Source organism: Oxyura jamaicensis, assembly GCF_011077185.1.
Source record: "Oxyura jamaicensis isolate SHBP4307 breed ruddy duck chromosome 18 unlocalized genomic scaffold, BPBGC_Ojam_1.0 oxy18_random_OJ166, whole genome shotgun sequence".
NCBI classification, from domain to species: domain Eukaryota; kingdom Metazoa; phylum Chordata; class Aves; order Anseriformes; family Anatidae; genus Oxyura; species Oxyura jamaicensis.
The window spans coordinates 1-16,034 of NW_023304480.1; the positions used below are offsets into that span (position 1 = coordinate 1).

At 50.9% G+C, this 16,034-nt stretch overlaps 4 protein-coding genes across 5 annotated transcripts in view; 2 read left to right on the forward strand and 2 right to left on the reverse strand.

Annotated features, from left to right (window-relative positions):
• Positions 1-79: 79 nt before the first annotated feature.
• Positions 80-11,175, forward strand: PCYT2 (phosphate cytidylyltransferase 2, ethanolamine). Of its 2 annotated transcripts, XM_035312618.1 has the most exons (13): positions 80-204; positions 339-427; positions 1,145-1,306; positions 3,191-3,257; positions 3,745-3,829; positions 4,906-4,950; positions 6,398-6,536; positions 7,149-7,231; positions 7,417-7,494; positions 8,197-8,262; positions 8,527-8,592; positions 9,089-9,177; positions 9,892-11,175. In XM_035312618.1, exons 2-13 carry the CDS (start codon positions 346-348, stop codon positions 9,977-9,979), a joined length of 1,050 nt encoding a protein of 349 aa, XP_035168509.1. In that variant the 5' UTR covers positions 80-204; positions 339-345; the 3' UTR covers positions 9,980-11,175. The 2 variants fall into 2 exon arrangements, with proteins under 2 accessions (XP_035168509.1, XP_035168510.1); XM_035312619.1 differs by lacking the exons at positions 80-204; positions 4,906-4,950 and having other exon boundaries at positions 271-427.
• A 3,402-nt stretch (positions 11,176-14,577) lies between these two features.
• On the reverse strand, positions 14,578-15,782 carry ANAPC11 (anaphase promoting complex subunit 11). Its single transcript, XM_035312624.1, has 3 exons — positions 15,622-15,782; positions 15,373-15,533; positions 14,578-14,719 (listed from the first exon to the last, which is right to left on the reverse strand). Exons 1-2 carry the CDS (start codon positions 15,728-15,730, stop codon positions 15,388-15,390), a joined length of 255 nt encoding a protein of 84 aa, XP_035168515.1. The 5' UTR covers positions 15,731-15,782; the 3' UTR covers positions 14,578-14,719; positions 15,373-15,387.
• Positions 14,591-15,259, reverse strand: NPB (neuropeptide B). The gene is made up of 2 exons (XM_035312625.1): positions 14,959-15,259; positions 14,591-14,719 (listed from the first exon to the last, which is right to left on the reverse strand). The coding sequence occupies exons 1-2, from the start codon at positions 15,184-15,186 to the stop codon at positions 14,591-14,593; spliced, it is 357 nt and encodes a 118-aa protein (XP_035168516.1). The 5' UTR covers positions 15,187-15,259.
• A 133-nt stretch (positions 15,783-15,915) lies between the features above and the next one.
• ALYREF (Aly/REF export factor) overlaps positions 15,916-16,034 on the forward strand; it is a 4,761-nt gene continuing 4,642 nt past the window's right edge. Inside the window, exon 1 of the mRNA XM_035312626.1 lies at positions 15,916-16,030. Within this exon, the coding sequence (XP_035168517.1) occupies positions 15,946-16,030 (85 nt within the window). The 5' untranslated portion in view covers positions 15,916-15,945. The remainder of the gene's footprint in view (positions 16,031-16,034) is intronic.

Consider the following 16,034-nt stretch of genomic DNA (forward strand, 5'->3'; position numbering starts at 1 on the left):
AAGGCTCAACGCTGCCCAGCCCCGTCCCGTGCCCGCGCTGCCGGCGGGGCCGCCCGGGCCGTCCCGGTGGCGGTCGCGGGCAGCCCGGGGCCCCGGCCCGGCCCCCCCGCGGGAGCAGCCTGCGGCCGGGCACCCCCCGGCAGGCTGAGGGCGCTGCCCCGGCTTCCTGTGAGGAACCGGCCGCGGGCGCGTCAATCGCGGCAGGTAGGAGCGAGACCTTGAGCCTTCGAGCCCGTGGCGAGGATCGCCCGGTGGCAAAGGGGAAGGTCACCGGCTGCAGCTCCCCAGCTGAGCGTGTCCTTGTGCCCCGGCCTTAAGCAGGGCCTTTGTCTTTCTAGCTATGACATGGTGCACTATGGCCACTCCAATCAGCTGCGCCAGGCTCGGGCTATGGGAGATTATCTGATTGTTGGAGTCCACACAGATGGTAAGAGGTTTTCTCGGCTTTTCACCTCGTGCTGCTTCTCAAATCGCCCTGCAACTTTAGCCCTGAGAGAGTGGAGATCCTGATACAAAGCAGCTTTCTTCCTACATGTCTTCAAGGAGCAGCAGCTACCAACAGAAAAAGCATTTCTTCCCTGGGTGAGGCAGTGGAATTATCCTCACTTTTTCCTCAGCGATGGTTGTGTAGTTCAGAGCTTGCAGGCTTCCTTTTGAGGAGTGATCTGTGTTCTGTTCTGCAAAGCAATAGAACCAGTTGAAAATCAATCTGGTGTTGCAGGTGCAAACTGCAGAACTGGTATTCCAAACCAAATTACTCTGATGAAAGCTTATTTCAAGCCCACGTGAGAGTTAAGTGCTACACATTAATTCTTGCTTGTAAAGATTGGTTTTGAATTGATTTATGGATGCGTATTTTCTAGCGTAAACCAACATAGCTTGAAGTTACTGTTTAAGAGGAGATGTTACCCTAGGGGGCTGCCAGAAGGCCTCGGTAATCTCCTCAGGAAGAAGTATAAGGTACGGGGAGTCACAGATACCCTTTGCCTTCAGAGTGAATTCTAAGGCCTTTGCTGCATGCTTAAAAAGGAGACTGAATTAAAAATTTCCTGACCTACCTGGGACTTCCTTCCCTGCTGCAAACCAATTTCAAGCTGAGTTTAGCTCAAACGCTTCTAACTGGATTTTTCTCTTTCTCACGCAGAAGAAATTGCCAAGCACAAGGGCCCACCTGTCTTTACACAAGAGGAGAGGTACAAAATGGTGCAAGCCATCAAGTGGGTGGATGAGATTGCTCCAGGAGCTCCCTATGTCACCACACTGGAAACCTTGGACAAGTATAACTGTGACTTCTGTGTGCATGGTGGTGAGTGGTGTTCTGAGGTGACAGTTGTATTAACAAGGGACCTCCAGGGCTTGCATGCTCTTGTTTTTCCTGCTGCAAAACAAGGAACTTTCTGGCTCAGAGGACACCTCATTTGTACAGCTTTCTGGGTTGCCAGTGCCTGCACTAGTCAATGTAGCTACTCAGGTGTTCAGGTATTTCAGGGAAACGTGTTTGTGCTAGGTACTGTGAGAGTGGTCAGATTCCTTGGTTTAAGCATCCCTTTCACTTACAAAGATGAAATGTGTTGTCTGACAATTACCCTGAGATTGCCCTTAACACAAGAAAAAAATTGTGCATGGGAAAAATAGTCATTTATACAACCTAAACATTGAAAAACACTGAAGTTTAGTGTGCAAAAACACAATCATGTTTATATCTGCTTATCCTGGGATGAGATCAGATCTGAAAAGCTTCTGTCTCTATCTAGCTGATAAGCTGTTAAAGTGCTTAGCTGACTGTGGTCAGAGACTTGGTTCTTATTATGAGCATTCTTCAGTTTGCAGTCACTGAAGAGAAACAGTGTTCTGATGAAACATTCTTGGTTTTGTACTCTGTCCCTTCCTTGGACTACGTCTCATGTTCATTCAGTTTTGGCCCCTCCTCCCTACCCCTATGAAGGGGGGGTAATTTTGTTAATTGAATCTGCAATAGTCTTTGCAGTTTTTCACTTTTCCTTTTTCATTTGATCCCAGCCATCTACTATTGATAAGACAAGTATTTTGTTTAATGTAAATAAATTGTTAATGTTCAATTAGATAGATACGCTTTTTTCACGTGGACAGGGTAATTATCACATTCCTTGCTAACTTAATTGCTTGTCCCGAAAGTGTGTTTGGGGTATGTGACCCCTTACTGGACTTGGTGAGGGATTACGGCACCAGAGAGGTGCTTGTGGCCTTTGCTCCAGTTTCCTTGCCTTTATCTCTTTTGTCAAATAATTCAGTACTTCTACCTGAATAATACTCTTAGATGCTGCAGATTTCCCAGGCTGTGTTTATGCAGAAGATAAGTTTAGAAATAGCTGGGCTTAGCTGGGAAAGTGGCAGATAGCAAACCTGCTGTTTCTACCTCTCTTCTGGCACACAGTGTTGTAACTGCAGTATGTTCTCTTCTCCTGTCCCTGTGCCCTGAGGTAGGGGTGTGGAGTTTTAGAACTCATCAGCTTTTCTGAGAATGCCACTGAAACTTTATAAGAGTACATGTGTGTTACCAAAGCCTGCACTGTAAACAGGGTATTATGCCAATCGAAAGCCAGCTTAGGTTTTTGCTGCTGAAGATTTTAAACTGTCACTAAAAGCAGGTGTTTTTGTACAATGAGTCAGCAACCATGCCAAAGGTGAACCAGAGTTAACTCTATAGGAGTTCAAGGGGTATATTAATATCATGGTAGAAGTGCCATCACTGAGGGGAAGAATTGGGTGTTGAAGGACTGTTTAATTTTTGGGGGAAGCCATAATATGAACAGCTAAAAGTAGTGCTAGAGAAATTAAGGTGCTTTTTAACACTGGGAATAATTGTAGCTGTTTATGGTCATCCAGACAACAATTCAGTTGTGTCTACTCTTGGAACTGCTACCAGGGCAGCAAGCTCAGATTTTCTGGAGTATCTTAAAAAACAATTGGTGAGATGGCTAATGGCCTTTAGCACCCAGGAATACGCTTGTCTCTACAGATAGATTAGTCTTGCAATCCCACGATATATCCATGGGATGCAGGATGTATTACATGTGTATGCACTGTGATTCAGATTGCAGGAAACACAGTCTGGTTTACGTGCTGGACGTATTCAGCTGTTGCTGTAATTCTAACAACTCTTGTGCAGGAAGGCTTGGAGTGCGGTTTTGAGGCTTTTCTCTTTCTGCAGATGACATCACCTTAACGATAGATGGTAAGGACACCTATGAGGAAGTGAAGACAGCTGGGCGATACAGGTAACGTTTCTCCTTAGGCTCTGACACTGTTTTGGGCAGAGTTTCTGAGAGTTCCTGTCCTGAAGGAAAATCAGATGAAACACAGCTGTCTACAGGTCACACTTTAATTTTATTATTAAGTGTGTCAGAGCTTTAGCTGCTCCAGGCATTTTGGTTTCCAGAAGGTGATGCAGACTAGCAGCTGAGTGGTAGGGGCTTCCTGTTCATAATATATGCTGGTTCTAGTCTTGAAGCCTCACTGGGAGTTAGTTCTGTTGGGAATTCCGTGCAAGGTAAGTTTTCCTCATAGAATTGGTCGCTGTTGTGTGAAGAAGATGCAGAAGCTTAGCAGGCAAGTGGTATACTTTATATCAAGGGCAGATAGTAGGAAGACTTTCCCTGGTTTGCATTTACAAGGTTTTACACATGTACCAGTGATAACGGTGGGAAGAGAGAGAGGCATATGCTTCTATGGCTTCTGCTTTATCCTTTGCTTGTCTCCCTGCAGGGAATGCAAACGCACCCAAGGTGTGTCCACTACTGACCTTGTTGGCCGCATGCTGCTCATGACTAAGGCTCACCACAGCAACATAGTGAGTCACAGGGCTTTGGGTGGGAGTTTGGAGTCTAGGGCATGTGCCAGCTCTTCCCTTTTGCTGTCCCAAAATGGTGGTGGAGCTCCTGGGTCTGTCTCTGAGGTGCGTGGAGAACTGGCAAACTGATTATGGGCGGTGACAACAAAACACCCTGTTTATATTTGCTTAAGCCTGTCTGAGATCACAGTGCAGAGCCCATGCTGCTTTCAAAAAGGTGTATGGGGATTAAAAGCTTTGATCCATCATGATTGGTGTGAGCTTCAGGAACATTATTGGAAAGGCAGGCTAGTCTACAGCTTCTCTGAGTGTGGAATTACATTGTGCAGCCCCATTGATTTAGCAGCCCAGTGCTGCCAGAATTGGAAATTCTTCTTCCTTCTAACTGAGCTGTATGCTTTTGCCTTCTGCTGTCTCTGAGGCTTATCAGACCTTTCTCTAGTCTCCTCAGCTCACTATGTGATAAATAGCTAACCTAACCAAAGCAAAAAAAAAGGAAGTAGTGTTCTGTTGGTCAATGAGTTAAATTGACTCCGTAAACAAGCAATATATTGAATGGAATTGCTGAGATAATAGCAGGGACGAGACAATGGAGGAACAAGAGAATTTGGCGGTAGAGGGAGATCTTTCATTGTGCTGAGCTGTTAGATTGGCTTAGCAGTAATATGTAAGTTCACATCAAGATTTGACACAGCATCGCTAGCTGTCTGCACAGATCTGAGCCCATCTCTAGTGGAGTGTCTTTGGAAGAAGTCAGGACACTGCCCTATTGGGGACTTGCATAGGTGAGAGAGGACATAGGTGTGCAATGCTATCAGCTGTGCAGGTTGTGCAAGAACAAGAACCGCTGTCACTGTGTGATGCCAGGCCGAGGTCAGATAAGGAAGTTTCATCTGACTCCAGCTGGGACGTGATTCTGGTTTAGATATTAACTACTTTGTCAGCATTTAGTGCCAGTGATTGATGATGTGCAGTCTAAACCTGGACTTCCCAGCACTTCTGCCACACACATGCATATTTTTGGTTGGATGAGCTATGTGAGTGCTTAAACATTTTGATTCTTTATCTCCCTTCAGGATGAGGACCTAGACTATCGGAAGCACACTGACAACTTTGGGAAGGTAATGTGAGTTCTAGCCTCAGACGTCTGGTTATTGTCACAAGAAGGATTCCAAATGTGCTTTCTGGCCTGTATTGCAGGCTTGTTTTTTCCCCCCACGTTTAGTAGTAACCTCAGTAAATGTTTGCCACTTGCTGTAGACAGTGAAATGGGCAGGTGTGGCTGCACAGGATCAGCAGTACTGGTGGTGTGAACAGTATGTTAGCGGCACCAAAGTGCTGCTGCACTTGTTGAGCTGTTGCTGTTTGTTTGGCTTGCTTGTAAATTCTTTATTGCCACTTCCTTTGGGATGCTGGTGCCCAGAGTTGCAGCCTAGGGGCAGCTTCTAGCGATGCTCCTTTTGGTGCTTATGTTTTAAAAGGTGTTGCATTAGGTCTGGGAAGCATTTATGTAGCAGGGACATAACTAGCATTCCATACTGCAAATAATTCAGTTGCCTGGTCTTCAGACAGCAGAGCGTTCCTCCTGGGGCACTCTGCTGTCATGTTCAGCTCATGTCTTGGGCTGCCTCTAAAGAGCTATCAGCTTATGTATTTATGTATTTATTTATTTTCTTCTGGGTATTAGCTTGTCCCTCATTAACAACCACCTGGCCCTACAGCTTGAGTAAGTATTTTACTCACTGGGGTTTTGCTGACCAGGCTGAATTGTTCTCCACCATGTTGTTGGGTGTTTTTGTTTGTTTATTTTGGAGAAGGTTTTATCAGGCCTGTTGCTCTAATGTGTCTGTTTCCTGGTTCTTGGATCTAGGGAAAGATATCTGGGCACTAAGTACTTTGCATGACCCCCGCCAGCAGCATACTCCCTTCTGTATACTGTTGTTTGTGTGGCTTGCCCTGGCCTTAGCTGAATTGTCTTTGTTGCGTCTTTTATTGTTTCTAACGTTAGGGGAGCAAAGCAGATGCCAGGGCCAGTGACCTGGTGGCTCCTTCCAGAACTGCCATGCGGTGGGGCTCAAGCTCCATCTTCAGCTTAACTGCAGCTGGGATATTTGGCCCTTGCTGAGTTCTGGGTGATACCAGTTTAGCATATCACTCAACCAGGTGATAGGGTAGGCTGCCTTGCAGCTTGAAAAAGATTGTATGCCTAAGAGGATATAGGTAGGTTGTGCATTGTGTATCTCTGCTGTTAGTAAGTTCTGCCTCTCCTGGAAATCCTGGACTGCCCTGTTGCCTTCTTCCTTCCTAAGCTTTCTTCTCAGCATCTCCTTAGCTGGCTATTGAGGGGATGGTTTAAGTTGTGTTTGACTGAGTGAAAAAGACTACTGTGAGATTGCAGAAACATTTGCTGCCAGGCATGTAGAAAGTGCAAGCTGCTAAGAGCTGCAATACTTGTTAGCAAATTAAGATGCAATCCTGCCTACAGCTGTATTCTGGCACTGTATGTGTGTGGTCCAAATCTCCTCTTGGAGCTTGAAAAGGAAATGTGTGTGGTGTGTGTTTTCCTAGGGACCAAAAGGTCATAGTCCCTGGACTGGCGTATCACAGTTCCTGCAGACATCTCAGAAGATCATCCAGTTTGCATCAGGAAAGGAACCAGAGCCAGGAGACACTATAATCTATGTGGCTGGAGCCTTTGACCTGTTCCGTATCCTTGACTGTTTTGTCATGAGAACAGTGTTGGTCTGCTTGTTCTTGTGTTTTAAGGCACCAGGCTAGGATATTTACTTAGTTTTTGTTTTGTTTTGTTTTTTAAGTATGTGGGTGAGGGAGAAGGCAGGAGTTTCTAATTAGTTTCTTAGTCACAGTGCACAGAACAAGGAGTTACGACTACTCTCTAGAGAGACTTGTGGCTGTTAAAGGATTTCAGAATAGTTGGATACTCTCCATGCTCTACCGATCACGTGCTCGTCCTTCTTGAGGTCTGGCTGTCATAGACCAAGTGACTGCTGCTAGAAAGCATAGGGTATTCCTCCCCAGGACAGTCTTGGAGGCATTGTGCCAGAATACCCAAAGTGGGCAGAAATTCTGGATAAAGTTGAGTCCATGTAAGGTGGAACTGAAGAGATGCCTGGCTTTTGTCCAGAGCCTGAGGGCCCGAGGAGGAAGAAGGGAACTGTTCCTAGCACATAGGCAAAAAGCAATACAGAAATAAAATCCTTGGGATTACTATCTCCTGCTGTGCTTTCCTGGTACATCTGTTTCTGGCTTCCTTTCTCCATTTTCCATGTTAGCTTCAATACCTTAAACAGGTCTGCAGATATTGGGCACGTAGATTTCTTGGAGAAGGTTCACCAGCTGGCAGAGAGACCCTACATCATCGCTGGGTTGCACTTTGACCAGGTCTGTATATAATGCTCAGAGATGGAGCAGCTTGGCACGTGTTCTTTCTGAAACAAGCAGGCTGTGCTCTGGAAGACAAGAAAGGGTTGTATATTGGCCAATACAGGCTTTTCATACTGGGAGAAAGTGAGAAGGAAGGGGACTGCTTTGTGTTTCTTCTAATTGTGACTGATGGTTTGCCTTAGGAAGTAAATCGTTACAAAGGGAAGAATTATCCCATCATGAACATCCATGAGAGAACGCTCAGTGTCTTGGCGTGTAGGGTAAGTGCCTACAGCTCTTTCACCTTGCACTGTTCCAGAAATTACCTAGGAGCTGATGTTGTTCACCCAGAGCTAACAACCTTGCACAAGATCTTTAGTATTCATTGAGAAAGCAAAGATAAGACCAATCACTTCAGGCTACCAGAGGTGCTTGCGTGCTCCTGTGAGGGATCACTAGGCTTATCTGTCGTCTTGGTTAATCTGAGCCATTGCACCCACTCATCTCTTCCACCAGCAGTAAAAAGGCAGAGTGCTGCTCTGCTCTATGCAAAGACAACTGTGTTCTTGCAGAAAACTGTCTACTTTCTGTAGCAGGTTAAAAACTTCCTGGGAAAGAAATGTAGGGAGACCCAGAGATACATGTTCTGAGCAATTAATTTTGGGATTTATTGTATACACCCTACGAGAAGGCACAATCTTTAGTGGAACAAAAAGATCATAGAATCATAGAATGGTTTGGGCTAGAAGGGACCTTCAAGACTGTATAGTTCCAACCCCTTGCCATGGGCAGGGACACCTTCTGCTAGACAAGGCTGTTCAAAGCCCCAGCCAATTTGCTTTCCTATTTCCCTTGTTTGAGTTCCTAAATCTATAATCAGGTGGCCTGCTCAAGTCCATGTAGGAGATAGGCTGGTCTCTGTTGTGGCTTTTTTTTTTTTTTAAAAAAAAAAAAAAAATCTGGTTTCTTGTTTTCTTTTCTAGTATGTCTCAGAAGTGGTGATTGGAGCCCCATATGCTGTCACTGCTGATCTGCTGGATCACTTCAGGGTGAGAGTCTTTGTGTATGGATGTATGTGAAGATGCTGGCTTTTGATGTGCTTAAAAAGCTAAAGTGATGGAAAACACAACAATATAGCAGAGAGGTGGTCCTGCTCAGCATAATTACAGGGAACACTGAATGAATTGCCAAGCCTGGTACACCAGGGTTGGCTTCCTGATCTCCTGCCTATACTGCAGTGAGTGCAGTGGGAAAGTCCCTCCAGGTGGTGACAGGGAATGTGATTGTGTTGTTGACTTTGTGCTCTTCTCTAGGTAACACTTGTATGTCATGGAATGACAGAGGTGGTGTCAGACAAGGATGGTTCTGATCCATATGAGGTAAGATGCTAGCTGCTGCCATCTGTGCTTTTTTTGCCAGCATTTGTGACAGATACAGCATGGCTTCATTCATGCTCCTGGGCTGAGAGTTAGGATACAGAGTATTGCAGTGGATGCTACCCAAGCAAGTCTTGTCAGGTGATTCTGTTTTTTTTATCAACCCCTCGGGTAGCTACTTGGAGCAGAGCCTATAAATCATTCACAACTCTGTTCTTCTAGTCAGTTTTGTTTTGCCTTTTTCTGATGCCTTCACGGCAGAATGAGAAATCCTGTCATCTTTGCTCTATGCAAATCCCTCGCTCAGCTCCCATATACGTGAAGCTTCGCTTTTGTCAGTGTTTGCTTTTATTCAGCTTCTTAGGAGATGATTTTGTGTCATGCCTGGCTGGATGCCCACAGGACCTGCCATGATTTCTGCTCAGCTTTCCTTTACTGAGCTGTAAATCCAGAGGTCCTTCATATTTTTTGCAGATAAGTCTGCTTTGTTTGTTCACAGGAACCGAAGAGACGTGGCATTTTCCAGCTGGTGGACAGTGGCAGCAATCTCACCACAGATTTAATTGTGCAAAGAATCATCAAGAACAGGTTAGCTTTCTCCATCCCCTAGTTCTGTTGCATGCTGTTCAGTCCAGCTTGTCTGAGGCCTGATTAATGGGATCAAACAGGAAGGGAAGGGATATCTGAGGGCACAGAGGAGGGAAACGGTGAACTGCTCCTTCATCTTCCAAAGCTTTGTTCTGGAACTTTGGGCAGGCTGCTGAAATGTGGTTTTACCTGACTATACAGGAAAAGGAATAGGTAAACTATACTACGTTAGAATGTGCTTCACAGCATGATTTATTATTTTTCCTCCTTTGCTATCAATGAAAAAAATTCCTTGCTGTATTCTTGAGGATTTAGCATGCTATTTCTTTCAGCGCTTTTTTCTTTTAAGCCTTTCACCTTCAGTGACCCCAGCTCAGGTCAGTTGTCAATTTGAATTTGGTATTGCAGCACTAAGCGCTAAGTCTGTCCTGGGACAGACCAAGCATGGAACAGCAGCAGCATCTTCAGAGGGAGAATTGTTGTTTGACCAGTGTGGGAGCCTAGGACTTCAGAGAGAAGTGATTGTGACACCTGGGGGAAGCTCTGGGTGCTGGCCCTCTCAAAGAGGAGGGTGGGAGGTTAATGGTGAAGCTTCTGAAATACTCTTGTAACAAAACAACATAGGAGGAGGTGGTGCTCCCCTGTTCCAGAGGGTTTTAGTCTCCTAGAGAGAGGAATGGGTAAGACTTTCATGGTGTTTTATGATTGATGCAGGCTGGAGTTTGAAGCTAGGAACCAGAAGAAGGAAGCAAAAGAGCTGGCAGTATTGGAGGCCATGAAGAGACTGGAAGAGAAGCACTAGACCAGCAGAGCTGATGCTTGGGTCGCAGAATGCTGCAGCCTCGCCCTCTTCTGGAGGAGCAGAGCTCTTCTAGAGAGGACCCTGAACAAGGACACTGCTGCTGGTGTGCACAGGATGTGCTAGCCTAGCTGTCCTAGCTCCTCCTGCACTAATTATGCAGACATAATGAGTTGGGATCCTGCTGCCTAGTTTTTCCTCCATTAATCAGCCCCCATTCCCTTTCCCAGGAGAAGATTAAAAAAAAAAAATGGTTTTAATTATAACTAATGTTTTAACATGTTGATGTGCTTTTACTTTCTGCCATTTCTGGCTTTTACAAGGTGGGAAATGAAGCAGCTGCCTGGGCCCTTTCTGCCTCCTTTCACATTCTGCTGTCCTGACTGGAGTCTGCATTTCAGAACACCCCTTCAGGTGGTTGTGTGGGCTGCTTGACAGACTGGAGGGAACAGCCTCCCTGCAAGAAAGGGCGGCCAGCAATTCCTCTGTGAGCTTTTTGGGTAGGGATGCTAGGCCAAACAGTGTGCCTGCTGCTGGCGGTGCTGACTGTGCCCTGTGCTCTGAGATTGCTGGTGGTGGTGCTTCTCAGCTGCTGCCTCTGCACAAATACCAGATCGAAAGCTACTTATGGTCTAATTGGATAAAGCCTTCCTCCAGCTGTGACTGTTGCCAATGAATCATTCACTTCCCCAGTGACAGGCAGCAGCTCAGCATCTGCTGTGGGTTGTGAGGCTCGTGGCAGAGACCCTCAGGTCTAATGTGTTCCCTGGTGCGTTTGAGGAATTTCTCTGCACAAGGCATGAGAATACTGGCTCCACCCGCTACAAGATGCGCAGGACTCGGCGCTCCTTGTGAACCAAGCTCAGAGCTCTGCTTGCTGTTGATGCTAGAGTCTACCTTGTGCCTGACAGATGTTACCAAGAGAAGTGACCTTGTGAACTGGAATTTCATGACTGTTTTCTTAGGGTTGAAGTGTAGCATGTTTAACTCCTGCGGGAACCTGCAGGGCCTGAGGGGATGAGTCTGGGAAGAGCCAGGTGCTGGGCTGAGCCCTTCTCTGCCTCGTACATTCCAGGGTGCTCTGCTGGGTGTCTCAGCCACTCCCTGCACTGTGCTGTACAGTCCTTCCAAGCTGATTTTTTGTCCTCTCTGTTGTAAACTTCTGTTGCTGATCATTAATAAAATGTTGATGAGTTGTCTGTTGGTCTCTTCAGGCCTCAAGTCCAGGTGCCAGAAGGGTTTCAGGCCTTTGGGTGGAGACTTCTACAGAGGCTTTTCCCTGGAAGCTATGTCAAGAATGGACAAGAGTTCACTGCAGGCATAAAGACAAACTTTGCTGTGGGCAGCTCTACCTGAGCTCTGTGGAAATCTTAAATTTCTTCTGGTACAAGGGTTAGAGATCACTCTTGCTAGAAGCCCTTTTTTTTTTTTTTTTTTTTTCATGTGAAGAGATTTTTGCTGAATTCACTCAAAAAATGAACTAGGCCAGGTGAGGGGATCTTTGCTATGCTGTTCTAGGTTTTTCTGCTTTCTGGACTTTGGCATTGCAGCACAGCTTGATCTGGAAAGGTGTCTTGGCAGTTTGGCAGTCATGCAGTCACACAAACGAGGTGGGTGTGGAGTTAGGATTCTGCTGGTAACTTGGTGAGTTGCAATGCTAAAGCAGTGGCTATGAACAGCCCTGGTGGCTCTGTCCTGCCTGCAGAAGGGCTGCAGTGTGCACAGATCTGCCACAGAGCCTCAGCATCTCATGTCTGTGCAATTGCTAATCCTAGATCCCGTCTTTGCATATTGGCATCTTGTAATGAATGTGTCATTTGTGACAAGGTGCTACCAGGAGTCAACCCACCCACCTGCGTGGGAATGCTCCCAGCCTTGGGGCAGGAGGGGGAACTGGAGAACTTGAAGCCTCCTGTCCTGTCCCAAAACCGCTGTGGGGTTGCGGATGCTCCTGCTGTGGGGGATGCAGGGGGCTGAGACAGGGCCACCAGCTCCATGCTGCTCTGTGTGGTCATGCTGGTGCTTGTCCGGGAGGAGCAGGGAGGGCTTTTCTCCAGTGGTTGTGCTGTTTGGCAGAAAGCTTTTCTCCAGAGCAGCTCTGCACCTGGAGGGAGGTTGAGGGCAGCCCTGGGGAGGTGTAGGAACAACCCCCGATTCCACCTGCCATTTTTGGGGAGATGTTTTGTCTAGAAAAATACCACCCTTGCTGGCTGGCAGCAGGGTCGTGGCTGTGGTGGAAAGCCTGTTGCTGGGCCCTGGTCCTGGCTGGAGACAGGGGGACAAGGACAGGGGTGTCTGCTCCCTGCGGGCCAGGCCAGCCCTGGCTGCTGAGGCCCCTCCAGCTCCGGCTGCTTCCCCCAGGGCTGTCCCCTGCTGCTCTCCAGCCAGAGCTTTTTTCTTCCTGACTGGAGGTAGCCACCGCTGCCGCTTCTTGTCAGAGTGGAGGCCAGGTTATCGCTGGCTGAGATCCTCCATTGCCCTCGTGGGCTGTGGGGCTGGGCTGAGCCCTGTCCCGGGCTCTGCTAGTGGGCAAGAGCACAAAGAGCCCCGCTGCAGCATGAGCTCCCCACCCCCAGAGACTGACGGGGAGATTGTCATTAAAAACAAACAACTCTGCACGGTGACAAACCTACCCCGAGCCGAGCATTTGCGTGTAAATGAGCTGCCTCTGGGACCAAAACAAGCACCGCTGTTATTAAAAAATGACTAAACTATTTAATTTGCGTTCTCAACACTTGGGCACCTGCCTGCTGGTGTAACTGTTTTGCCTGGAAATTTCAGCTTCACTTGTGCAGATGAGTGAGTGGTGCGTGGTGGAGCTGCCATTCTGCATGTCCTCATTGCTGTTTCTGAGCAGAAAACTTTGGCATATGAGATTTCTTCAAGGGCCTTTGGGCCCTTTTCCTTCCAACCTTGTGTTCACTGACATCTTTTGAGTCCCGGAGGGCAAAAATGAATGGGAAGTTAAAATAGGGAAATAAATTGCATGAATTTCAAATTTGTGACTCACTTCTCGCTCTCCTCCTTTTACCAAGCATGGATTAAGACTCTGGCTCCTGCACTAATCCTGAGGCACCCCCCCCCCTAATGTGAGGCAAGTGTCTGATGTTTCTCTAATGGGAACTAACTCGCTGGAACATTTGAATCAGGCTTGCTTTATCTTATGAGAGCAGTGGTGACCCTGGTGCAGAAGGCTAGCAGCTCTGGTCATCACCCTGTGGCAGGAGCTGCACTGCCCTCGTGTGTGCCCTAGCAGCACAAGCAGCACTTGTGCTCCTGGTGCTATGCCCAGGGCCGGCCCCACCTCGGGGGGATGCCATGGTGCAGGCAGCCTCCGTCAGGGCAGAGACCAGGGCTACGGGTGGCAGCTTTTATAAAAAGGGGATGCCTTTACAGTGAGGGGCTGCACCTGCCCACAGCTCTCAGGGGACTCAGCCTTGCATCGTGCCCAGGCGACAATCGGGGCCTGGCAGCTGTGCTCCTCACATCACCCAGGGCTGAGACAGGCAGGGTCCCTGGAAGGCTGGGCTGGAGCTGCGCTGGCCAGTTTGCTAGGGGTGTTGATGGTGCTGCACTGGGGTTCTGCTGCCAGAGCATGGCGTGGGTACTCCAGGGTGGGACCAGCACCTCCTGCGGCACGTGGGGATGGGGGCAGCAGGGCCCTTCAGGAGGATGGCAGGACAGCGATGTCCTGGCTGCAGTAACTCACCCAGCAAAGCCAAGTCAGGTTCTGCTGCTGCTTGCTGTAGTTTGGGCTGTATCGCCTGTCACTGCTGCTTGCGCAGTCCTGCCACTGCTCGCAGCCACGGCTGACAGGCATTCACACAGCCCTCAGGAGCATGGGGCTGTCTGTGAGTTTCCAGTAGGATGGTAACTGCTGCTCATGATCAATGAGCAATTTTTCCACCTGGGTTTGAGCAGTCACAAGCATCTGGAGAACACCAGCCCTCAGAGGCAGCAGGTTGCTGCTGCCACAGGTCCCCATGGCTCAGTACTCAGCCCCAGCTGCCTCCATGCATACCCAAGCTAGGCTGTCCTCATCCTCTTAGCCCACAGCATCACCAGTGCCCTGGGCAGGTTGTCCTGGCCCAGCCCAAGTCCCTCTCCCCCGTCCCCTCAGCCCCAGACAAGGCTCCTGAAGGGTTCAGGCAGCCAGACCCTGGGGTGAGAGGTGGGGGGCTCAGCGATGTGGGGAGATGCCTCCTTTGCAGCAGCTGTTTGCAGGTGCCCATAGCAGATGATACAGAAGTGGTGCTTGGAGCAGGGCTGTTCTGGGCATGGGCAACCCCCCACGCCCGTCCTGCAGACCTCAGGGCCCCTCTTCCCAACAGTCAGTTGCTGTTCCAGCACCTGGTGCTCCATTTTGATGGGTTCCCTCTCCCTGGGCTGTCCCCTCATCCTGAGCTCAGCAACGGGGCCCCAGGCTTGGCTCTGTCCCCCTGGCACCGCTTCCCCGGATATACCCCCCGTGGGGCAGCCCCTGTGTGCCCCAGACCCGGTGGGTTCCTCCAACCCTACAGGGGCTTTCAGCAGCACCTCCCTTCCCTGCAGACACAGACGAGATCATTCCAGTCCAAGTGCATTTATTGTCACTGCAGAGCCACCGGTGCTGGCTCAGGCATCCACACACTCCGTGGGGTCCAGGGACAAAGTCACATCTGCTTTGCACTGGAGAGTACCGGGGACTCCCAGCAGCGCCTGGCAGCTCCGCAGCTCGGGGGCCACATCCATCACACACGGTGCCTGCGGAGGAGACCATCAACAGGACCAGGGGCCCCAGGACGTGGTGCTGCCAGGGGAGCCGGGCTGCCCCAGCGTCCCGGAGCCCTGCGAGCAGGCAATGCCACTCTGGCTGCTCGCTGGAGCATAGGGCTCTGGTGCCCACAGCCGGGCAGCCCCAGCACATCCCATGCCCAGCTCCCCGCGGGGAGCAGCACCGGTACCCCCCATGCCCAGCGCCCCCCGGCAGTCCCGGTACTCACCACGGGTGGGTGGGCCGAGCCGGGTGGCAGCACTCCGGGACGGCGCTCGGCAGTGCCGGCGGCGTCGGAGCGCCGGATGTAGGGCGAGCGGCGGAGGCCGGAGAGCAGCCCCGAGGCTCTGCCCACCGAGTAGTGGCGGGGCCCGGCCGCCTGCCGGTACCAGGGAGCGGTGGGGCGGCAGAGGCAGAGCAGCGCCAGCGCCAGCCCCAGGCAGCGGGCGGCGCGCATGGTGCCGGCGGGACCGCAGCGCTGCGGGGCGCCGCCGCCGCCGCTTTATAGCCCGACGGGGGGCGCCGCGCCCGCCCCCAGGCGGCGCAGCCCGCGGGAAGGGGCCGCTCGCCCGCCTCCCCCTCCCCCTCTCCCCCGCCCGGCTCCGGCGCGCACGAGGACGGCGAGCGGCGGCCGCGCGCTTACCGGGGGCGGCGCCGGTCACTCCTTGAACTTCCACTCCTGGCGGCACATGGGGCAGTGCTGCTGCACCTGCTGCGAGTGCAGCCACTTGAGGATGCAGTGCATGTGGAAGCAGTGCGAGCACTGCCCCCACACCAGCGGGCAGTCGTCCCCGGGCACCTTGCCTGCGGCGCGGACACGGCGTCAGCCCCCGCCCGGCGGCAGCCCCGGCCCCCCCCGCCCGGTCCCCCCGCCCGGTCCCCCCGCACTCACAGTCGGGGCAGCAGCCGTTGAAGGCCATGCGGCAGATGCCGCAGTTTTCGTCGTTCGCCACCCACAGCCACGAGGCGACCCCGTGCCAGCTCCGCACCTTCACCCGCATCGCGCCGCCGGAAGTCCCGCCCCGCGCCCCTCCCGCCCCGCCGGAAGTTCCGCCCCGCGCGCCTCCCGCGCCGCCGGAAGTCCCGCCCGCCGCCCCACAAGGCCCAGCACGCACGCGCGCGCGGCGGCGCGCCTTCCCCGCCGGCCCCGCCTCTTCCGCTTCCGGCGGCGGCGCAGCGCGGCCGGAAGTGCGGGCCCCGGAGCGGAGCCGCCATCATGGCCGACAAGATGGACATGTCCCTGGACGACATCATCAAGCTCAACCGCAGCCAGCGCGGCGCCGGCCGGGGCGGCGGCCGGGGCGG